General features: G+C 39.7%; 1 protein-coding gene across 5 annotated transcripts in view; it reads right to left on the reverse strand.

The window, feature by feature from the left end:
- Positions 1-7,165: 7,165 nt before the first annotated feature.
- The window catches only part of RNF182 (ring finger protein 182), a 65,885-nt gene continuing 47,892 nt past the window's right edge, over positions 7,166-25,158 (reverse strand). For 3 of the 5 annotated variants that reach the window (XM_056521210.1, XM_056521208.1, XM_056521211.1), the window contains one exon: positions 7,166-12,205. In XM_056521210.1, coding sequence (XP_056377185.1) covers positions 11,239-11,979 — 741 coding nt within the window. In that variant the 5' untranslated portion in view covers positions 11,980-12,205 and the 3' untranslated portion in view covers positions 7,166-11,238. The other 2 variants (XM_056521213.1, XM_056521212.1) reach the window with 2 other exon arrangements.

Genomic DNA, 25,158 nt, shown 5'->3' on the forward strand with positions numbered 1-25,158 from the left:
CTGGGACCCGCCTCCTTCCACCCCTCAGAAAGACAGTGCTCCTGAGCTAATGAAGAGGGATAAAAAAAGGGATTTCCACAGCGTTTTAAACCTCAATAAACACAGGGATAGGCATAGTTAGAGAAGGGGACAGATGGGCGATGTGTGGTATTAGCCGCGGGTCCCGGCCGTTGATGAGCGCCGGGACCGACGCGATATGATGCAGGATCACAGCGCGATCCCGCTTCATATCGCGGGAGGCGGCGCAGGACGTAAATATACGTCCTGCGTCGTTAAGGGTTTAAAGGGGTACTCCGGTGAAAACCTTTTTTCTTTTAAATCAACTGGTGGTAGAAAGTTAAACATATTTGTAAATTACTTCTATTAAAAAATCTTAATCCTTCCAGTACTTATTAGCTGCTGAATGCTACAGAGGAAATTCCTTTCTTTTTGGAACACTGATGACTCACGAGCACAGTGCTCTCTGCTGACATCTCTGTCATTTTAGCAACCGTGCATAGCAGATGTATGCTAAGGGTAGCATGGTGGCTCAGTGGTTAGCACTGCTGCCTTGCAGTGCTGGGGACCTGGGTTCAAATCCCACTAAGGACAACAATAAATAAAGTGTTATTATTATTATATTAACGTCAGCAGAGAGAACTGTGCTCGTGATGTCATCAGAGAGCATTCCAAAAAGAAAAGAATTTCCTCTGTAGTATTCAGAAGCTAATAAGTACAGGAAGGATTAAGATTTTTTAATAGAAGTAATTTACAAATATGGGGGACAGATGGGAAGGGGGATCAGGGAAAGTTTAGATGATGACAGGTACTCTTTAAGAAGTTATCCTCTGTTCATGGTAGAATCATAGTGTGCCATTTTTCCGGTTAACATAACCTTCAGAGTCTCATAGTGCTCACGGTTTACTGTACATAGTAGTTGTGAACAGAGCCTTAAAGGGGTACTCCGGTGGAAAACTTTTTTTTTTTAAATGAACTGGTGCCAGAAAGTTAAACAGATTTGTAAATGACTTCTATTAAAAAATCTTAATCCTTTTAGTACTTTTTAGCAGCTGAGGAAATTCCTATAGAGGAAATTCTTTACGTTTAGAATTTCTTTTTTGTGTTGTCCACAGTTCTCTCTGCTGACACCTCTGTCCGTGTCAGGAACTGTCCAGAGCAGCATAGGTTTGCTATGGGGATTTTCTCCTGGTAATTTACCAATGTGTTTAAGTTTCTGGCATCAGTTCATTTAAAAAAAAAGTTTTCCACCGGAGTACCCCTTTAAGTTTTAGGTTTTTATATTTTGAACTTTAAAAATACAATCTGTCCTTTCCCCTAAAAATCCCATATGCCTTAAATGTATTATGTCAAGAAAAAAATTTGTCACATTTTAAAAATAAAATACCACTAGGACAGTGCTGTCTGTACTGTTAGGGTCTATTTACACGGCAGAATTTCCACACGCGGAATTCCGCACAGCTTCTGCATGTAGATTTCACCTGAAATTAAAGCCCATTTATGGGATTCCGCCCTCCCATTCACACTTCAGAATTTCTGCACAATTCTGCACAAAATCTGGACAAGCCAGAAACCACCCAAATGAATGTGGAAGCGGAATTGGTGCGGATGTGGAAATTCTGCTGTGTGAATAGACAGACCCTCACTCAGTCTTTCTGATATCAATTTCTCTATACAAGTCTTCTATCTCTAAAAACACTCTATCGAAAAGCCTCTTAACTCAGATATTCTTCTATTGTGAGTATGAGGAACACTGCTACCAATCTTTGCCTAATAACAATGTACCATTTATGTACTTGATACTTGATAATATTTAACAGATACTTTCATGTAATCTTTCTCCCAAGCACACCAGTTTGTGTGCCCTTCAAAAAAGACACCAGTAGATGCTACTGCACCTGCTTAAAGGGGTACTCCGCTGCCCTGCTTTCGGAGCTCCGCTCCCTAGCGTCCAGAAGTTTATTGTTCCGAACGGCTGTGTGCGGGCTTCCGTGTTCAGGGCCTCCCCTCGTGATGTCATGCCTGCCCCCTCCTGACATCCCGCCCACCCCCTCAATGAAAGTCTATGGGAAGTCTATGCCGTCGCGCCCCCTTCCCATAGACTTTTGTTGAGGGGGCGGACGTGATGTCACAAGGGGCGGCCCGCACACAGCCGTTCGGAACAATAAACTTCTGGATGCTGGGGAGTGGAGCTCCGAAAGCAGAGCAGCGGAGTACCCCTTTAATGGGTCCCCAAACTTCTATTCAAGCCACCACTAAAAAGCTCACGCTGTATGAAAATGTAGTAGTCTGAGGATGGCCAAAAATGGCCATACACATAAGACAGCAAGAGATTGGAGAAATCCGCTGCCAGACATCACTGAGAACAAAGTTCAATATACTCGATCCTTTTCTCATCATCGGGGGAGTCAGGATTCAGGAAGCCACCAAACACATAGAATTTTTTTTATGCAGGTTATAGCTGTATAATATCTAAAATGTTGCTTAAACTGCTGTGATTCGCCAGGCAGAATTTACTAGGGTATGGGGATATATGACTTTAAAACACCTATGACAGTGGGTGAATCACCATTCCGATTATACGCTCATTTTCATATATTGTTATTCCTTTCCCCTACTTAACCTTTATCACATATTTCACATGTATTAATTCTAACTTCAATTACGCATTATTTATTTATTTATGTATTTATTTTTATATATTTGGGCTTTATTTTACTCCCAGATATAAATACTGAAATATGACTAGTCTGAAAATGTAAAAATCTGCATAATCCATTTAATGCATTCTCCCAGTGTGCCCATACCTATAGGCAAACATCAATCACAGCAGCTAAATAAGTTCTTTTTGTGAGTAATGCCGACTACTATCTACAGAATCTAATTATTTTATCCGTCCTGACAAATTTGTCATTTTTCGAATAGCAGCAATAACTCTACCTTGCAAATGATGCCACCCCTGCTCCTGAACTCATTACCTGCAGTGAATGACAGAGATGGACACTTCCAATAACTTCTGGAGGTAATAATTCATAAATCAAAATGACATCCTGGAGATCAGGTTCTTTATGCTCCTTTGCACATTTGTATTAGTCACCTTCAGCAATTGTTAAAGCTGTCATTGTAACAACAGTTTCATACAGGAATTGATCTTCTGCAAAAGTTATAATGTGTCATCTCCTCTTGGGCCTTATATTTGGCTTGTTTCTGCAAAAAATGATGTTAGTTCAGGCTTATAAATTTTTTTGACAAAGCTTCAATGTGTTACACCTTTTCAACCATTTTGAGTGCTACTAAAGGTGATCTTAAAGGGGTACTCCGCCCCTAGACATCTTATCTCCTATCCAAAGGATAGGGGATAAGATGTCTGATTGTCGCTGGGGACCCCAACGATCTCGGCTACGGCACACCAGATATCCGTTGCACGGAGCGAACTTCGCTCTGTGCCGGATGACTGGCGATGCGGGGGGGAGGCTCGTGACGACATGGTCACTCCTCGCTTGTGACGTCACGGCCGTGCCCCCTCAATGCAAGTCTATGGGAGGGGGTGTGACGACCATCACGCCCCCTCCCATAGACTTACATTGAGGGGGCATGGCCGTGACGTCACCAGCGGGGCATGGCTGTGATGTCACGAACCTCCGGCACTGCACCCGACGCTCCAAGCGAATGTTAGGTGCAGCAGGGAGATCACGGGGGTCCCCAGTGGTGGGACCCCCGTGATCAGACATTTTATCCCCTATCCTTTGGATAGTGGATAAGATGTCTAGGGGCGGGGTACCCCTTTAAATTGAGAAAATTGAAAAAAAAAACTTTTTTTTAACCACTGCTTGTTCCTGCTTAACAAAAAGACAAAAAAAAACTGTACTGTATGAACCTGTTTAAATGGACACTAACATTTCACACAACTTGTGCTCATGTGATAGCAGGAGTGCTCACAAGAAAATCTCTGTTTTAGTGTTTTAACTATTTTGCTTTCTTATTCCCTAAATATGTGTCTACACGTTCAGGCAATAGGTTTTTTCACCTCTGCTGAATTTGCAGTTCCTTGCCTGTTGTTAGGCTCAGTCTGTCTGTAGTAACAGACGCCAAGATGGAATACAGGAAGTGGAGACATGGCTTTGCTAGTGTTATGCACAGGAATGTACACAGTGTCAGCTCCACACTGCCATGACCTTTAGGCTAGGTTCACACTACGGAATTTCCGCCAGCAATTCTGCTCTGAAATTGCAGGCAGAAATTCTGCTTACTAAAATATATAGTATAATGAATGGGTTTCTGTTCACAAATTCATATTTCGGAATTTGTGAAGCGGAATTTGTGAACGGAAAATCCGCTTGAAAATTTCCGCCTGAAGAATGGTGTTGCTCATTTTTCACGCGGAAATAATTCCGGAACACATTGCAGTCTATTGAAGACTGCAGTGCCCTCGTGGTCCTAGCGCAGACAGATTCAGTCGGCACTGGCCGCACTCGGAATCTCCGGGCAGAAATTTTCTACCCGGAGATTCCGCAGTGTAAACCTAGCCTTACACTACAAATCATTTTCAGGTCCTGGCAGTGTAGAGCCCAGTGTACATTACAATGCACTGCTCCTGCCCCTGCTTTGTGCAACGTGTATAATGTTTAGTGTTAGGTATTTAGGTATATGTTTTTTTATTAGGTAGTGGCTAAACTAAAAGTGGCTGCCTCCATCTTGGTTCGTACACTCCACCCATTCCACTAGGTGTTGGATAGGGAATAGCTGGATCTTACATGCCCAGAAACTGTAGGCTTAGTGCTAGCCCAAGAGAGGCATATCTATAAGGTAGGGTCCATTCCAAATTAGGTCACTTTATTATGGTGGGATGGTACACAGTATTTGGCCAAATGGTAAGCTAAGAACCTCTATCTTTCTCTCTAGCAGCATTGCAATGAAAAATGTGTTATATAATGCATATATCTTAGTGCTAGCATTGTGCTGCTGTAATTTTTTTGTTTGTACCTGTAGGTCATCTGCAGCAGCGTGAACCTGTGTACTTGTTATATATAATAGTTGTAATGGAGCATGCCACATTGTTTTCTGAGATTCCATAAAAATAAACCTCTGTGTTCCCGCTAAAACTCAGAGGATGTATGGGCCTATAGCGAAATGTAATAGGTGTGTGTACATACCTTCAAAGAGACAATATGCAGCATAGCTACGAGGGGCGTTCATTAAAGATTTCTCTTGACCCCCTTCCTGTGGACTGAGAGCAATGAAACTTCGCGCATTTATTAGTCCTTCTCTACACAGGTAACACCTAGGGACACACACTTCTCCTATCCCTTTAAGCAACTGTAAACACCTCGCTTGTAGAAGTCGACAGGTTGCTCTAAAAGCCACATTGTGACTTTAGAAATCCGAGTCTCATCATCTGGAAAATGTTTTCCCTTCAAAAATAACTTCATTCTAAGAAAGAGGTGGAAGTTCAATGGTGTGAGGTTGGGTGAATAAGGGGGAGCGGTAGAATTTCAAAGCCACAAGAGCATGCTTCCATTAGGGCAACATGTGAGTAGTGAACTGGTACATTGTCTTACAGAAGGCGGACACCTTTGGAGAGCATGCCATGTTTCTTCGTTTTTATGGCCTCTCGCAAATTCCACAGCAGTGAAGCATTGTATACCCTAGTTATCATGGCACCCTTTGCTAGGAAATCCATCAATATTACTCCGTTCTGGTCCCAAAATACTGTGAGCATGACCTTGCCTGCCGAGAGTTGGGCACGTGCCTTCTTTGGAGGTGGTGAGTCATGATGCTTCCATTGCATCGACTGGACTTTGGTCTCAGAATCATAGTGATGGACCCTGCTTTCATCCTGTGTGATCAGTCTGTTGAAAAAGTCCTCCTGGTTTCCATGGCACATAGTCAATAGAGCCTGAGAGCATTCGACTCGTTCCTGCTTTTAGAAAGGTGTGAGCAGCTGGGGACCCAACACTAATCTTTACATTTTGGGCCAGGTGGCGAATGGTTACATGGCGATTTTCCAAAATGGCAACCTCCACTTGCCAGATGGTGTGCATTCATCAAAAGCAGAGTGGGGTCACCCTGGAATTGGAGCTGTTTGCACCGAAGTCCAATTACATTTGAATTGATCTTAACTACATCATATGATGGGGAATCATCACCATAAACCTCTTTCATCTCATCGAACATCTCCTTTGGTGTGCGGCCTTTCTAGTAAAGGAACTTGATGACTGCTCTCTATTCCACTGGGTCCATTAGCAAACCTCACACCACTTTAGCACTTGTAAAATCAAGACCGTTATCCGTTCTGAGTTGCAAATTGGCATGTAACCTATAGAGACTTATATCATTACACATGTGCAGTTTTAGCGTCCTGTGATAAATAGAAGTGGGTCAGGGGAAATCTTTATCAAATGCCCCTCATATGAAAGGATAACTGGCAGGAGTGCTTTGGGATGGAAGTAGGCAGGGTGGGAGGACTGTGATATCGGCTGAAAAAAGGTGCATGGACCTGTAACAAATACATTCTGGGTGTTTGTTGACACTGGAATACTCCTCTAGGGGGCATTCACATAATGTTTTGAACCTTCTGCAGCCGGATTTGGGGGAAGAATTTAAAAACTGCCTGCCGCTGTAACTCTACTGTACCCATGTTGTACCCAATTCAATTCAATGAGCCGGACGGAGTCAGCTAGTAACTTCGGTCTGGTCATTTTCTGACCACACCGAACTGAAACCGGTGGTCTGCTGTGGTTATCAGTCTGGGCAAAAAGCTGAATAAGGTGGGAAAATTACCTGACCAGAGTCACTAGCAATCTCCTCCCAACTCATTCAATTGAATTGAATGGGTTACAGCATGGTCCGGCAGAGATACAGTAGCAGCCAGGTTTGAAATTCTCCTGACCCAGCTAGTGCTGGCTCAAATCGTGATGTGAATGCTTCACGCCGCTGAGTGATAAGGAATATTTAGCTTTTTATTGCTACAGTAAAGGATTATCATCACATCTGATCTATTATGTACTTACTGCTCAAGGCAAAATCTAACAGAATACTTATGATAGACACACATGCCCGGACTTACACATGCTCAACATACAAAGCTTACCTTATGCACAGGAACATGCAATAATCACAAAATAGTCCATTAATGAATAAATAAATGTTTTATACACATATTCACATTTAGCTTCTAAATTGGTTTTATACACGTTTTTTTTTTTTTTTACAAACCACAAAATAGATAAAAGCAGGTAGACCATACTACAATTGTTGTGACAACTGGCAGACTATAAGACTTAACATACAAAACTTTTATTACCACTGGACCTGTCACATACAGCAAATCGGATTCAATGTTAGCCCCAAATACTTCAATACAAGAACTAGTCTGTACTATAAAACTAGTGAGTACCATTACATACCGTAAACTCTGTAATTGAATGTGGTATAGATTAAAACTATGGCAATCGCAAAGGAAAGCTATACAATGCTTATTTCGGGGGAGGTTTTTAAAGGTGCAACTAACCTGGCACACATTTTATTAGCTACCCTATCCACATAACTATATCTAAGATTTTGCACCGTATTAAATATATATGCTTTAAAAGGGATTGCTCACGTTATCTGCAGGCATTATAGGTATTTCACATATGATGTGTTTGTAAGGCTGACATCAGATGTCTAGTATATAGGACAGCTTAAAGGGGTACTCCGCCCCTAGACATCTTATCCCCTATCCAAAGGATGTCTGATCGCGGGGTACCGTTGCTGGGGACCCACGGCATCTCGGCTGTGGCACCCCAGACATCTGGTGCACGGAGCGAACTTCGTTCTGCTGTGGATGACTGGCTTTGCGGGGCGGAGGCTCGTGAGGTCACGGTCACGTCCCGCTCGGGATTTCATGGTTATGCCCCCTCAATGCAAGTGTATGGGAGGGGGCGTGAATGCATAGACTTGCATTGAGGGGGCATGCCTATGACATCGCGAGCCTCCATCGCTGCACCTGATGCTCTAAACGAATGCCGGGTGCAGCAGGGCGATCAGACATCTTATCCCCTATCCTTTGGATGGAGGATAAGATGTCTAGGGACGGAGTACCCCTTTTAAAGAACCTCTTCTCTATTTGTTAATGGTTGGGATTCATTAGTCAACCATACGGTTAGCACAGAGTTCCCATGCTCACAAGTTCATTATACAGTAGAAACATTTTAATTGTGTATATGAGCGGAATAATAAGCTAATAAGTGCATTCTCCATTTGCGTAGGTGGAGAGCTGCCTCAGTCACATCAGAACATGTTCAGCATCAGGATAATTAATACCAGCTTTACCTTTGCAACTTTATCTAAGCAAGTTTCATACATTTTTATTGTACTATTGGAATAAACCAACTTTATGTTCTTCCAGATTTGTAATGGATGTATACTTTTGATATAAGCTTTAGTGCACTGACTACACAAACATATTTCAATTCAAAACACTGCTCGGATCCCATAGCATTTTATTTTAAAGGGACTAGTATACTGCTTTATAAAAAAATGATGTTGCAAGATGCTATTATGTACTCTATATATCTCAAACCATATGTACTCTCTATCCTTTCCAAGGTCACTGCACTTCCAGAAGTTGATGCTGTGGCTCACAGCAAAATATTAATATTTTAAATGGATTGGGATAATTTATCTATATATTTCTGAACATATTACATGTAATCTGCACCATTAATTTTACATACACATATAAGACACTATCCATTTTATATTAATGACATTTTTCATTATATTGTTTCAGTGGATGCCGGTTACAGTGAAGACAGTTTCACAGCAGAACAAGCTCTAAAACACATCTATGGAATTAAGAATAGCCCCCTCCAGCAGCAGAATTTATTGAACTTGAATGGAGTAATAAGCTAGGTTCACACAGTGTAAAATGAAAACAAAAAACAGCTGAAAAAAAATGTATAAAAAATCACGTCAGTCATTCCAAAAATTTGAATTGCTGCCATTTTGTTATCATATATCTAGGTGTTTTTCCATCGATTTTATTAGAATATATCATTAGATAAATAAAATCTGCAGCTATGTAAACCTGTTCTACTGTCACTTGTTTTCTTACACTGTGTGAACCCAGCCTTACATGCTACTTATAGTCATGTAAACAGGAAAAGATATTGTCATGCAGCTTTCATTGAAAACATCACTCACATTCAAAATCAAAGTTAGGCTAGGTTCACATCACGATTTAAACATCCGATTATCGGACCATAAAATCGGACGAAATCGGATTGCAAAAAATCGTATACAATCGTATGTAAAAATTTCTTTGCTATCAGATTTTAAAATCGTATCCAAAAATCGTACAGATGAAAATTCCATCCAATTTTCAATAAAAATCTGAACCTGTTTTTAAAATTAATATGTATGCCAATGGCAATAAAGTTTTATATATTTGAAGTGTATGTGTTTTGAAGTCTACTGCGCATGTGTACAAAAAAATCGTGTGCGATTAATCTGATAGAATCGCACAGTCACACGATTCCATGCTATTTACATAGACTTCAATAATAAAAAAATCGGACACAATTTCGATCAGATTTTGAATCTGGATGAAAAATCGTGGTCAACCCCGATTTTATCTCCGATCTTAAATTGTGCAAAATCGGATGCGGATCAAAACTGATGCATTTGTTGTCCATCATTAAGGAATGGAGGTCAATGGATACGACTTGGCATGCAGATTTGTATGATTTCAAAGTTAAAAATCGTGAGAAGAAGTAGGATGGTAAAATCGTGATGTGAATGCACCCTTAGTGATAAGTGTCAGCACAGCGCAGGGGTCTGCAGCCGGCTTATTTGGTGGTCATTGCTAGTGTAGAAAAAATAATTTGAGTGTTTCCATTTGTGTCGTACACAGGTTGTCTAGGAATGGAGGAATGGCCTTCTTTTTCTTTTTTCCAGAACCAGAAGCTCTCCACTCATCGTTATTTAAAGGGGATGCCCTGTTTTTAAAAATGATCTCCATAACGGGTACTGTTTCTCAACTCTGAGCATTCCAGCCCCCACCTTCTGAGACAAACTGGTCTTGGCTGTGATGGCCCACTCCACCAATCACTGGTTGCAGCTATATTCCACCTTAACTGGAGATTGGCTGAGTGGGCCGTCACTCCCAAGACCACTACATCATGGAAGGTGGGGGCCTGAGCGCTTAAAGGACAGACAGTCCTTGTTCTGGAGATCGCAAGGGATCCCAGTGGTTAGACCACCGTGATCACACACTTATCCTCTATTCTGTGGATAGTGAATACGTTTTTATTAACTGGGCAAACTCTTTAAGTGTTAGCTAAGCTGCTTTACCAGTCACAACCCATAGGAAAGAATACAACACAAAAGACTCCAATACCTAATGAATCCCAATCTCAGATCCCGGGATGTTATCATTTCAGTTAGTACAGATGTTTTTTTCTCTCTCTATCTTTGTAGTAGATAACGTTGCATTTTATTAAAGGGGGGGGGGGGGGGTGTTATGAAGAATACATTCTTAATACCACCGCATTCTATATAAATTTACAATCATCACTGTTTATAACAATTTTTTTTACAAGTTATCTAAGGCCAAGGTCCGCTCAGCTCTATTAAATTAGAGCAAATAATATCACATTTCCCAGGTTAGGAATAGACATTATTTTCCCTGAGTTATCATCAAGTAAAAATCACATGTGTCTAGAGTATTACTGTATTTTTGACAGATACCCTGATATGACTGCAAATTCAGTGTGACAATGCAGAATTAAAAATAATAGTAAAAAGACATGAGAATTAGCCAGAAATCATCATTTAGCCTGAAATCATTACAGCAATCATTAGCAAAAACTACTGCACAATACAGGGGTTCGATAAAAACTCAACTCATTTACAATGAAAATACAAAATGTAATTCAAGTGTTAAGTAGCAAAAGAACAAATATATTATAATAAAAAGGTTTGTTTGACTAACCAACATATTTTAGTAAAAGACATACAGTATTTATACAGTAAGTGCCCATTTGTTTCTGCTATATAAGAATGATCTTTTCCCATAATTTTATTTGAGTAGTAACAGTAGTTAGAAGGAACACATTTGATGATGTTTCGTGGTAGTTACTGTGCTTGTTCAGAGGTGAAGATGAAGTAAAAAGATTTGATACTTCATAATGCACTTCATTTATCTCTGTTGCAATAAATATATTATTTATTAGGAATATTTCTCTGCTGCTTTATTACTTATGAGGTGGACATACAATCCAAAAATTCATGGCAGATACACTGACAAAAGCCATATACCATTAGTATAACAAGACTGGAAGGGACAAGGCTGACAAAGACTACTCCAAGTGTTACCTTTTTTGAAACCAGCAGATAAATCCCTAGAGGCAAGGAACTAAAGTAGAGAAGACCTAGCAACCAAACAAAGACACGTACAGAGGTTTGGCAGATCAGGGATGTACAGTTCCACACTGTCCAGGTATGAGGCACCGAAACTGGGTCATATGTGGAAGGCCTGTAGAACTCTACCACAGGAGTAGCATTGAGAACTGGAGAGCTCTCTCTCTGGACCTCCATGATAGTGATCACAAGGCAGTTGGTGGAGCTGTGAGAAGGTGTCACCAGAGTTGAAAGACGCTTTGGGGTAAGCAGTAACTCCGTCGGATTGTCTCCAGTGCACTTCCCTCTCCCACCGCATGCCAAGTTAAGTAAAATATTGTTGTCATCTGGGAGGCTACTGACTTCATCCTCAGGCAAACGTGTCTCAAACCTACAAAATGGGCATACTATGACACACTGTGGAGACTCCACGCAGTCCACAAGTTTGTAAAGGCATTTGGCACATACTCTGTGACAACAGCCCAAAACCTTTGGTTTTCTTTGTCTTAAATTGTAACGGTTATAGCATATCTTGCACTCCAACTCGTCTGAGTTAAGGTTTGGAGACTCTGAAGTATCTTCACTAAGTTGTCCAGTCATTGTGCCTTTGTACAAGCCCTTCAGCAAACTGAAAAACGTTAATAAATCCCATATGATGACTGTTCTAGTTTAGAGCCTTCAAGCAGCCACAGACTGCACACATAGCAGGTAGAGACACATTCGATACAGGACAGATGCAGTCTTCTCTTCATCACTTAGCAGTGCCTTTCTCCGTAATCTTTTCTTCACTCTGTCCCATCTTTAGCTGCAGTTACATTGCTGGAATCTGCAACACAGGATTTTACATTGTTATATTCAAGTCTAAAGCCAGGAAATTGAACTAGATGGAGTTGCTGGACCTTTCCAGGCAGTACAATGACAGTATCACAATTGTTTGCTATTCAAAAAGGACTGAATGACATTTGTACCTCTGCCAGACAGTTCTGTAACATATGGAATGCAACAGAATGAATCAATTTTCAGCTCAACCGAGACAGGAATTTACATTTTTATTGAAAAAACTTAACTAATACTGATTTACTTTGACTGACATACTAGGTAAATAGCAAGGGCTAATCCAGTTGGTCCATTGTTGTGCAACTTTTTTTTTTGTTATATCTTTTGTGCAGATACTCATGATTGTAATGGTACATATGCTACTGTTATATACTCATATACTGAAAACTCATTGTACCGTAATCCTTGTTATTATGTGAATTTAAGTGTTTTTCTTTAGAGGGGTTTAGAATTGATGCACACCTTTTATGAAATGGCTTATACAGCAATTCCATAACGTGTAGGGATTTGTAATATGTATTTCTGAATCAGAGCTTTACAAAGCCAATAATATCTGCACAATCTCCTGCTTCAGCCTTTCCTCTCAAATGCAGATACTGCAGTAGCATACACATTGGTCATCTCATAGGTCTGGATCCTGCAAAACCTATGGACCAAGACAACTGCATAAATTTATATAAGTAATCTAATGATTCTTTCTAAAAGTCCCCTAAGGGCACCAATAAAGTGTAAAAAAAAAATGAATAAATGTTTAACATGCATACATTAACCACTTCCTTATTAAAGGATTAAATCACCCTCCTTTTCCCATTCTCTAAAAATAAATAAAGTATTTGGTATCACCATGTGCAGAATTATTTCTTAAAATATAACATTATTTATCCTGTATGGTGAATGATGTGTGGTGTAAATGTAAAAAAATATCAAACCCCAGAATAGCGTTTTTTTGATTACTTCATAGTAATTACGTAAAAAGTGATCAATACCAATATGGTACCGATAAAAACTACAGATCATGGAGAAAACAATAAGCCCTAAAACAGCCCTGTATATAGAGAAAAAAAGTTTTAGGGATCAGAAAATGGCAATAAAAAACAAAAATAGATTTTAAAAAGTTTTCAATATTTTAAAAATTGTAAACTATGTCAAAACTATACAAATTAAGGAAGTAATCACAAAGTGCAATTGATCCTGCAAAGAACATTAAAAAGCAATTAAAAAGTCCCATCAAAACAAAAATGGTACCTATAAAAAATATGAAAGAAAAGAACCACCAAATGTGTGCCACTGTGTTTGCCTGCTCCCTATTTCTTTAAAAAGTGTTGAAGAATTATAATGGTTTAGTTATTGGGAAGTGGTACCATATAGCGATCATTTTAAGTGAGTTTTCCCTTAATGGGGTATTCTGTTATAACAATATTTTTTATATGTTGCTGAGGCTGGTGTGAAAATAAAAAAGAAAATGATATTTACCTACCGTGGGCCCTTGCAGCTCCCATTCCATTGCCTACTAGTCCCCCACTGCTCACTGCTTCCTCCTCCTTTTCCCTGCTTCCATGTAGAGATGCCAGAGCAGGACCTGCTTGCTCAGTCAATCATTTGCCACTGCAGTACTTCCCTTGGCCAGTGATTGGTTGAGTGGGCAGGTCCTGCTTAGACATCTTGTCTCAGAAGTAGGGAGAAGAGATGAGCAGCAGGGGACTGGAAGACACCTGTGGAGGACACGGTAAGTAAGTATCTTTTTCTCTTTTTTTCTCTTTTTTTACACTAGCCTTAGCAACACATAAAACATTTTGTAATTCTGGAATACTCCTTTAACCCCTAATTGGGAAACTGACATCAATGTCACCTTCACTAACCTGATGGTGTAGGCAGGTAGTGCGGGTGAAACTAATTCTAACAATACTTACCTATCCCTGATCTGTGGTCCCGTTTATCCAGCAGCAGCATGCTGACACCACTGCTGCTGCTTCTCCAGGCCTGAGGTCAGTGTGCTCCTTCTGTGCAGCAAGCCTGTCACTGGATTAAAGAAGGTAACGGACGAAAGGTACCACGGATCGGAGGTAGGTTAGTATTGTTCAGCAAAAACAAAAAGAAAAATAGCCAGCACAACTACCTAATACACGGGTGCACGTTGCTGTGGCAAATACAAAGTATACAAAATAGAAGGTACAGCAGCACTCTTGCTCAAAAAATAGAGGCTCTTAGCGCACTTTTTGATCAAAACGTGTCGCCCATGCACCACGGGGAGGTAGCCTCATTTTGTATGGGACACTAACACTCAGTTAGAAGCTATATGCCCAAAAGAGGTGACTGAAATGAATGTTAGGGTCCCATCTGAAATGAGGGCACCTCCGCATGGTGGATGGGGGACACGTTTTGATCAAAAAGTGTGCTAAAACCCTCCATTTTTTGAACAAGAGTGCTGCTGCAACCTTACTTTTTCTATAGGTTAGTATTGTTATGATCACAAACTGCCTGTAACTGCCTGTACCAACAGGTGAACACGTGACACTGATGACAGTTTCCTTTTAAAGACACAGCCCATTTGGGCCTTAAAGGAGTACTCCACTGGAAAACATTTTCTTTTAAATCAACTGGTCCCACAAAGTTAAACAGATTTGGAAATTACTTTTATAAAAATGTTTTAATCCTTCTAGTACTTATTCACTGCTGTATGTTCCAGGGGAAGTTCTTTCCTTTTTGAATTTCCTTTCTGTCTGACCACAGTGCTCTTTACTGACACCTCTGTCCATTTTAGGAACTGTCCAGAGTAGGAGCAAATCCCCATAGAAAACCTATCCTGCTATGGACAGTTTCTAACATGGACAGAGGTGTCAGCAGAGAGCACTGTGGTCAGACAGGAAATTAAAAATGAAAAAAACTTCCTCTGGATCATACGGCAGCTGATAAGTACTGGAAGGATTCATATTTTTTAAATAGAAGTAATTTACAAATCTGCAAAAGTATCCAGAGGTATAGATGATTTATTTATTCGGATCCCATAAACCCGCATACAAGCGGGATATCAGCCTTCAAACAACTCACAGTAGGCGTAGACGCGTTTCGGGTATGCACCCATCGTCTTAGCACATTACATACAGGTAGTAGCCAGGTATATATGGGAGTTTAAATACGAAGGGGTGGAGTTAGGATTTAGTCCAAAAATATAACTCCTTCAACTCCCAAAAAAAACTACACCTTAACAAACATATAAGATTGAACCTGGTAAACAGCTGCATATACATAACAATATGTATAGTACAACAAGAATAAACTTCGGTACCAAAACACTATAGAAAAATGAATTTAATTTTATTAAAAAAAAACTAAAAACAATTTTTTTGGGGGGGAAAAATCGCAGGAAAACCGCACTATGTAAATTATGTAAGAAAAAATGTAATTGCAAAATAAAAGGAAGAAAAATTATTAATAATGCAAAATAAGATAATTTCTCAAATTTAAGCCATAGGGTTGAATTGTTTGGAGATTATGTATCCAAAATACTTCTCTGTTGCGCAAAAGTCTCATACGATCACCACCTCTCGGAGGTCTCCGAACACATTCCATACCGCAAAAAACTAATTCCGAGACATCACCATCATGAACATCCCGTAAGTGTCTAGAGACACCAGAGGTGTTCACATGGTTCAGATTAATTGCGGCTCGAATGTGTTCTTGGATGAGTTTCTTCAACGGACGTATAGTGCTGCTTACATACATGACTTTGCATGCTATGCAACAAATAACATACACCGTGAATGTAGTTTGGCAGTTAAAAGAACGAATTGGAAAAGTATATTTAGTGTTGTAACTTTTGATTTCTTTCGTGACCTGTGCATGTTTACAAACCACACAGCGGGACATTCCACATTTGAAAAAACCTTTGACTTGTAACCAGGTGGAACTTGTTCCGCTGTTAGTGGAAAACATACTGGGAGACAACGTGTTTCCCAGTGTAGGGGCACGTCTAGAGGAGAATCTACAACCACCTCGTGTGAACTTAGCCTGGATGGAATCTTGTGACAAAATAGGTAAGTACTTTCTCACAATTTTAGTTATTTAATGATATTCTGCTCTAAATGTGGTAGAAAAGTTATTTTGTTGTCCTCAAGCCATTGTTGTCCTATTTTTGTCTTATTTTTGTTTATTTTTATTAGATGAAACTTAGAGTTTTTTTCTATCCTTATGCTGAACCTAACTTAGAGCTTTGTTGATTAAATGTGAATGATACCCCCTGTGTAAAAGACGCTCCTCAACCGCAGTCGATTCAATGCCAAAAAGTTCCTTAGAGGAACAATTTCGTTTTGCACGAATAAATTCACCCACTGGCACAGCAGAAATTGTATATTTAGGATGGCAGGATTCTGCTCTTAAAAGAGAGTTACCTGCACTGGGCTTGCGGTAAGTGGACGTTTAAACACAAGGGGTTTTTGCTGTCAACAAAATATCAAGAAAGGGGGTTTGTACTTTATTCCAAGAAAAAGTGAACCATAGATTGAAAGGATAATTGTTGATATAAGCAACAAATATGGTGACTCTAGATTGATCTGAAGTCCAAATTATGACCACGTCATCCACAAATCTGCCAAAATAGGTTATATCCTCTTGAAAGGGATTATTTTCACAAAAAATATAGTGCAGCTCCCACCAAAAAACAAAAATGTTAGCAATTGAAGGCGAGGCTTTAGCGCCCATTGAAGCGCCCGTTTTTTTTAATGAAAAAAATCCCCATCAAAGGAAAAAAATTGTGAGATAATAGATACTGTAAGGCTTTTATAACAAAATCCTGTAATTGAGAGCTGAAAGTGGAAAATGTGGACATAATAGAATTGACTGCCATAATGGACAGATGATGTGGTAAAGATGACTATAACGACTCAATGTCCAGTGTGAGCCAGGAATAGGAAGATTTCCATGTAACCTGACTCACAATGGACAACAAATGTTGAGAGTCCTTAATATAACTGGGAAAGAGAGGAACCAAAGGTTTTAAAACTGAGTCCACCCACTGGCTAAGGCGTTCATTCAAGGACCCGATACCCGCCACGATAGGTCTCATGGGAGGGGGGAACCGGTCCTTGTGTACCTTAGGCAGTGAGTGGAAAATGGGGTAGTTGGGTTGGAAACAAAAATCATATTGTTTTTGAGAAATTACACCACATTGCATACCAGAATTCAATACTGCCCTCAAATCCTCCCTAAAAAGGGATGTCAGATCGGATTGTAGTATACCATAAGTACTCTGATCTTCCAGGATTTTTTTGTTTAACAAACTATACAAACCTGCATCCAAACACACTATTGCCCTACCCTTATCAGCTACTCTGACTATCAATTGTGTATTGTCTTTGATCTGTTTGATCGCCAATCTCTCCTGCTTGCACAAGTTTTCACGACCCTTGCATGTTCGGGAGTTCTTAAGATTCATTAAGTCATGCATGATTAGGTCCTGAAAATTATCCATAGCATGCAGCTGTTTACCAGGTTCAATCTTATATGTTTGTTAAGGTGTAGTTTTTTTGGGGGGAGTTGAAGGAGTTACATTTTGGACTAAGTCCTGACTCCACTCCTTCTCATTTAAACTCCCATATATACCTGGCTACTACCTGTATGTAATGTGCTAAGATGACGGGTGCGTCCACGCCTACTGAAAGTTGTTTGATGGCTGATGTCCCGCTTGTATGCGGTTTTATGGGATCCGAATAAAGAAATCATCTATACCACTGGCTACTTTTGCTGATTTGTTGCTATTCCTTGAAGTGTATAGCTGTGTTGGGGATCCTGAGAGCTGACCATTCTTTCCCTTTATTGTTGGTGTCTCTCCACGCTGGTTGAGCCCCGGATCCAAGATGTCTGTTACGGAACCCACAGCCATGGAAGCCTCTGCCATTCAAGGACCAGAACTTCTGGTGCTAAAGGACATAGAGGACTATACTACCCGCCTGCCACTGCAACCAACATCTTTGATACAGAGCAAGATATCAAACTACAATCAAAGATATCAAACTACAATCAAAGATATCAAACTACAACTCAATATGAACACCTTGGAAAAACTCCTTGTTCGGGAAACCAAACTTTGGTGGGATATGACCACCATGGAAAAGTATATGGAAGAAAGACTCCTTAAGGATGCAGGGTTTTTCCGTTTTGCATTTTCATTTTTTCCTCATCTCCTTCTAAAAATCATAACGCTTTCAATTTTGCACATAAAATTCCATATGATGGCTTATTTCTTGCGCCACCAATTCTACTTTGCAGTGACATTAGTCATTTCACCCAAAAATCCAGGGCGAAACGGAAAAAAAATTCATTGTGCGACAAAATTGAAGTAAAGATTTCATTTTGTAACTTTTGGGGGCTTCCGTTTCTACACAGTTAATTTTTCGGTAAAAATAACACCTTATCTTTATTCTGTAGGTCCATACGGTTAAAATTATACCCTACTTATATAGGTTGGATATTGCCGTACTTTGGAAAAAAATCATAACCACATGCAGGAAAATTTATAATTTAAAAATTCTCATCTTCTAACCCCTATAACTTTTTTATTTTTTTGCGCCGTGTTCTGAAGTTTTTATCGGTACCATTTTTGTATTAATTGGACTTTTTGATCACTTTTTATTCATTTTTTCATGATATAAAAAGTGACCAAAAAGACACTATTTTGGACTTTGGAATTTTTTTGCGTCACGCCATTGACCGTGCGATTTCATTAATGATATATTTTTATAGTTCGGACATTTCCGCACAAGGCGATACCACATATGTTTATTTTTATTTACACAGTTTTTTTTTTATGGGAAAAGGGGGGTGATTCAAACTTTTATTAGGGAAGGGGTTAAATGACCTTTGTTAACTTTTTTTTCACTTTTCTTTTGCAGTGCTATAGCTCCCATAGGGAACTATAACACTGCACACACTGATCTCCTATGCTGATCCCTGCAAAGCCATAGCTTTGCACGGATCAGTGAGATAGGGGCTTGATTGCTCAAGCCTGTAGCTCAGGCTTGGAGCAATCAATCGACGATGGGACGCCGCGGAGACAGGTAAGGAGACCTCCGCCTGCGTCCCAGCTGATCGGAACATCATGATTTTATCGCGATGTCCCGATCAGCCCGACTGAGCTGCCGGGAAGCATTTACTTTAGATTTCAGACGTGGCGGTCAACATTGATCGCCGCATCTGAAGGGTTAACAGCACGCGACACAACGATCGATGCCGCGCGCTGTTAGCCCAGGGTCCCGACTATGATTAGCAGCCGGGACCGACCCGGTGTGATGCGGGGTCACGGCCTATGTCCTTAAGGAGTAAAAAAATCCCCAATATGATGTTACCGGTTGCATTACAAAATGTTTGGGATTAAGCTTTAACTACCTGTTCGTTAAAGTTGATGGACGTACTCCTTATCTGTGAACGGACTTAATTATCTACAGTCAAAGCTCAGATCAAAACCATACAAGAGGATCTCACCCCTCTTTCCACCTTGCATGTTGTTTGGGAATTTGATACCAGATTGAAGGTTAATATTGCACGTTTGGAAACTAATTTGATCGGGACTAAAAAAATTTAAGTTTCAACGAGATTTCCATTACCTAAAATCCAACAAGGTCTATGCCTGGGGAGAATGGGATAAAGTGGTCCCTACTAAATCCATCCTTCACAAGAACAAAAACGCCAAGTCTGCACAAAGAGTTACCTTTTCTTCACCGGAATTGTAAAAAAAACATCCGATTCCATGTCGGATTTTTCGGACGCATCTGAATCTAACACCGGTTCACAAACCCGCAATCCATCTCTCAATTTACACCAACTCAATCCTCATGTCAGGAAGTCAAAAAACGGGGTAGCAGAGCAGGGAGGAAACATAGGAGCCAGACGCTCCCCTCGGGAAAACAAGCCGAGAAACAAATAGAAGAATCCGGTGAGGTCTTAAATTTGTCTTCTGTCATTCTTTCAGTACCCCAGATCAAAGTATTATCTAAAGGTTTGGGTTTTTCGCCTACACATCATTTTGATGTATTTGTTACCATATTAGATGTTAAAAGGGTTATCCAGGAAAAAACTTTTTTTTATATATCAACTGGCTCCAGAAAATTAAACAGATTTGTAAATTACTTCTATTAAAAAATCTTAATTCTTTCAGTAATTATGAGCTTCTGAAGTTATGGTTGTTCTGTTCTGTCTAAGTGCTCTATGATGACACCTGTCTCGGGAAACGCCCAGTTTAGATGCAAATCCCCATAGCAAACCGAGACAGGTGTCATCAGAGAGGACTTAGGCTGGGTTCACACCACGTTTTCTTAAATACGGTTCCCGTATACGGTTTGGAGGAGGGGGGCGGGGCTTAATCGCGGCGCCCGCACTCAGCCGTATTCGGGAACCATATTTAATGCAAGTCTATGAGCCGACCGGAGTGAACCGCAGCCTCCGGTCAGCTCATAGACTTGCATTAAATACGGTTCCCGAATACGGCTGAGTGCGGGCGCCGCGATTAAGCCCCGCACCCTCCTCCAAACCGTATACGGGAACCGTATTTAAGAAAACGTGGTGTGAACCCAGCCTTAGACAGAAAAAACAACCTTAACTTCAGAAGCTCATAAGTGCTGAAAGGATTAAGATTTTTTAATAGATGTAATTTACAAATCTGTTTAACTTTCTGGAGCCAGTTGATATATATAAAAAAGTTTTTTCCTGGAATACCCCTTTAATCATTTTGTGAGTTCTTTAACGTTGAAAAAACATTTTGCCCTTATGCCTCCTGAACTTTTACGAGATCGAATTGAACCACCAATGACTGTCAATGAGCCTGTTGATATGTTTATTGAGGGGACGATACAATCTACTTTGAGTTCTTCTTCTGATGTATCTATTGATACCGTACCTGAATTGAACTGTGTTACTTTTCATGAGCAAATGTCCTTGTGTAACCTTAGATCCCAGTGTTGTTGAATGTTCTAATGAATTTCACATGAGTAACTCTGATTTTTATCCAATCCATTCTAGATCTCCTGCTATGGATAATTTTCAGGACCTAATCATGCATGACTTGCGTGAATCTTAAGAACTCCCGAACATGCAAGGGTCGTGAAAACTTGTCCAAGCAGGAGAGATTGGCGATCAAACAGATCAAAGACAATACACAATTGATAGTCAGAGTAGCTGATAAGGGTAGGGCAATAGTGTGTTTGGATGCAGGTTTGTATAGTTTGTTAAACAAAAAATCCTGGAAGATCAGAGTACTTATGGTATACTACAATCCGATCCGACATCCCTTTTTAGGGAGGATTTGAGGGCAGTATTGAATTCTGTTTTGGAATTAGGTGAAATTTCTCAAAAACAATGACAGACATTTATCAAGCAATTTAGTTAAATTTTTTTTTACTAAAAATGTCGCACAAATGTCGCACCTGCGACTACGCGATTTTTCGTGGGACATGTTTTCCAAAACTTAACTACATAGTAATAATTTTAGAATGGACTACGGGTAGTCTGGTATTCATTGACTGCGACAGTCGCAACTGCGCATAAAAAAAGTCGCAACAAGGTTAAAAATTGACTAAATTTACTCCAGCTCAAACATGGAGCAGAAAAAGCTACTACCAAAGTAAAATAGAAAAAATTGCTTACGTGAAAGAAATTTTGCAACAGGCTGAAACCAGTTGATAAATAAGTCTACATAAGCAAAGAAAAAAAAAAAAAAAAAAATTACTAAAAAAAGGAATACATAAGCAAACATTGATAAATGTCCCCCAATTTGATTACATTTTTGTTTCCAACCCAACGACCCCCATTTTCCATTCACTGCCTAAGGTACACAAGGACCGGTTCCCCCCTCCCATGAGACCTATCGTGGCGGGGATCGGGTCCTTGAATGAACGCCAGTGGGTGGACTCAGTTCTAAAATCTTTGGTTCCTCTCTGTCCCAGTTATATTAAGGACTCTCAACATTTGTTGTCCATTGTGAGTCAGGTTACAATTCCTGGCTCACATTGGACATTGAGTCGTTATAGTCATCTTTACCACATCATCTGTCCATTATGGCCGTCAATTCTATTATGTCCACATTTTCCACTTACAGCTATCAATTACAGGATTTTGTTATAGAAGCCTTACAGTATCTATTATCTCACAATTTTTTTCCTTTGATGGGGATTTTTTCATTCAAAAAATGGACGCTTCAATGGGCGCTAAAGCCTCGCCTTCAATTGCTAAAATTTTTGTTTTTTGGTGGGAGCTGCACTATATTTTTTGTGAAAATAATCCCTTTCAAGAGGATATAGCCTATTTTGGCAGATTTGTGGATGATGTGGTCATAATTTGGACTTCAGATCAATCTATGGTTCACTTTTTCTTGGAATAAAGTACAAACCCCCTTTCTTGATATTTTGTTGACAGCAAAAACCCCTTGTGTTCAAACGTCCACTTACCGCAAGCCCAGTGCAGGTAACTCTCATTTAAGAGCAGAATCCTGCCATCCTAAACATACAATTTCTGCTGTGCCAGTGGGTGAATTTATTCGTGCAAAACGAAATTGTTCCTCTGAGGAACTTTTTGGCATTGAATTGACTGCGGTTGAGGAGCGTCTTTTACACAGGGGGTATCTGTCACATTTAATCAACAAAGCTCTAAGTAAGGTTCAGGATAAGGATAGAAAAAAACTCTAAGTTTCATCTAATAAAAATAAACATAAAAATAAGAAAAAAATAGGACAACAATGGCTTGAGGACGACAAAATAACTTTTGTAACCACATTTAGTGCAGAATGTCATGAAATAACTAAAATGGCGAGAAAGTGCTTACCTATTTTGTCACTTATGGATATGGTGCAGATAATGGGCTAGACGCGTTTCAAGGCCGCGGGCCTTTTCTTCAGTAGCTATAGGTGGAAGTATAGTGCAGAATGTCATGAAATAACTAAAATGGCGAGAAAGTACTTACCTATTTTGTCACAAGATTCCTTCCTGGCTAAGTTCACACGAGGTGGTTGTAGATTCTCATCTAGACGTGCCCCTACACTGGGAAACACGTTGACTCCCAGTATGTTTTCCACTAACAGTGGAACAAGTTCCACCTGGTTGCAAGTCAAAGGCTTTTTCAAATGTGGAATGTCCCGCTGTGTGGTTTGTAAACATGCACAGGTCACGAAAGAAATCAAAAGTTACAACACTAAATATACTTTTCCAATTCGTTCTTTTAACTGCCAAACTACATTCACGGTGTATGTTATTTGTTGCATAGCATGCAAAGTCATGTATATAGGCAGCACTATACGTCCGTTGAAGAAACGCATGCAAGAACACATTCAAGCCTTTACTGTTTTCTTTCCATCCACAGACCTTTATGAGGGCTTGTTTTTTGTACTTTGTAATGACACCTTTTATTTTACCATAAAATGTATGGTACAGCCAAAAAAAAATGTATTTCCTTGGGAAATTAAAGAGAAATCCACAATTTTGCAACTTTTGGAGATTGTTGTTTTAACACAGTATTTCTATTATTGTATGGCTTTTAAAATAAATAAATAATTTCTGACCCATATAACTTTCTTAATTTTACTTACATGGAATGAGGGCTCAGAGGGCTGAGGCTCAGTGTTGATTACAGCATCTGAAGGGTTAATGGTGGCATAAACATGATAGCTGGTAGCACCTGGGACCCGCCATGCATTTTATTTCTATTTTGCACCACTTGCACCACTTAGAAATGAGCTTAATGGGTGGAGGCTTGGCCTTTAGCAGTCTGGCATATTAGCTATAATTCACACCGGATATTTGATGTAAATTATAGCACAAATATAAATATTTTGCCTTAAAAAGGTTATCCAGTGAAACCTTTTTTTTTTAAAGTTTTGTGCTCAGACTTAGTAATAAAAAATAAAAAATAAAAACCTTATACTTATGAGGTCATTCTGTCTGTGGCAGCTGACCTTTTGCTTCTCGGAGCTGCAGAGTGTAGTGTCTGCAACTGGTATGTCTCACTTGAGCTCCGCAGCTCCAAGAAGCGGAGTGTCAGTGGCCGCAGACAGGTCCCCTGATACCAGAGCCCATTGGAGAGAAGGAGGTATGTATAATTTATTTATTTTTTAATGTTTTTTTTTTTTTTTTTTTTTTACCAAACTTGGGCACATAGCTATGAAAAAAAAAAGGAAAGAAAAGAAAAAAACAAACAAACAAACAACAGAATAACTTGTTGTAGACTGGTGTATAAAACACTGATCAGTAATAAATAGCTCTAAATTCTTGAAAGAAATGCAGAGAAATGGTTATGATCTCATTGGAATGCACATCACATGCAACATATGCTTTTTAACATTATGGAAATAATTGCACAAAAATGGTAAGTAGCCAGTCTCACACTGTGCACATGATTCAGCCGCAGGTTGTACAATCCACAAGGGGAGATACGACAGTCATGAGTAATTACATTAACCTTAACAATGACCTTTTGATTAACAATCTGAAACCAGAACATATTATTTAATTTTATAAATAGTGAAGTACTGTGGTTGAGTCTGAATTGTCAGTAGTATAGATCGGTTTAGATTATCAGTAGTTTAAATTATCAGCTAAGAAAAAATGTCTCCAGGTGAAATACATGAAAGAGGATTATGGCTTATGTGTAAGGTAATAAACATATATTCCTCTTTTCAGGTAAATAACTACTTGTTTTATTTAGTTACTTGCGAGGCTGCTCAACTACTGTTTATTGTGTATGTCTGTATGTCTGATATTGCATTATTTGATGACTGTACACCTTTGGATCATGGTCACTGGGCTGGTGGGTTACAGGGTACAGCACCACCACCGTACCCTTTTACTGGCTGACAGCTACAGCATAGGCCCAGGAAGAGTCTAAACCTGCAAAAATGCTATTCAGTGGGTTGCCTGTTGTACTCAGTAGGGTTTAGGTCAGTTGAAGAAGGGGGCCATGTCATAC

This window comes from Hyla sarda, chromosome 5 (assembly GCF_029499605.1).
Source record: "Hyla sarda isolate aHylSar1 chromosome 5, aHylSar1.hap1, whole genome shotgun sequence".
Lineage (NCBI taxonomy): Eukaryota > Metazoa > Chordata > Amphibia > Anura > Hylidae > Hyla > Hyla sarda.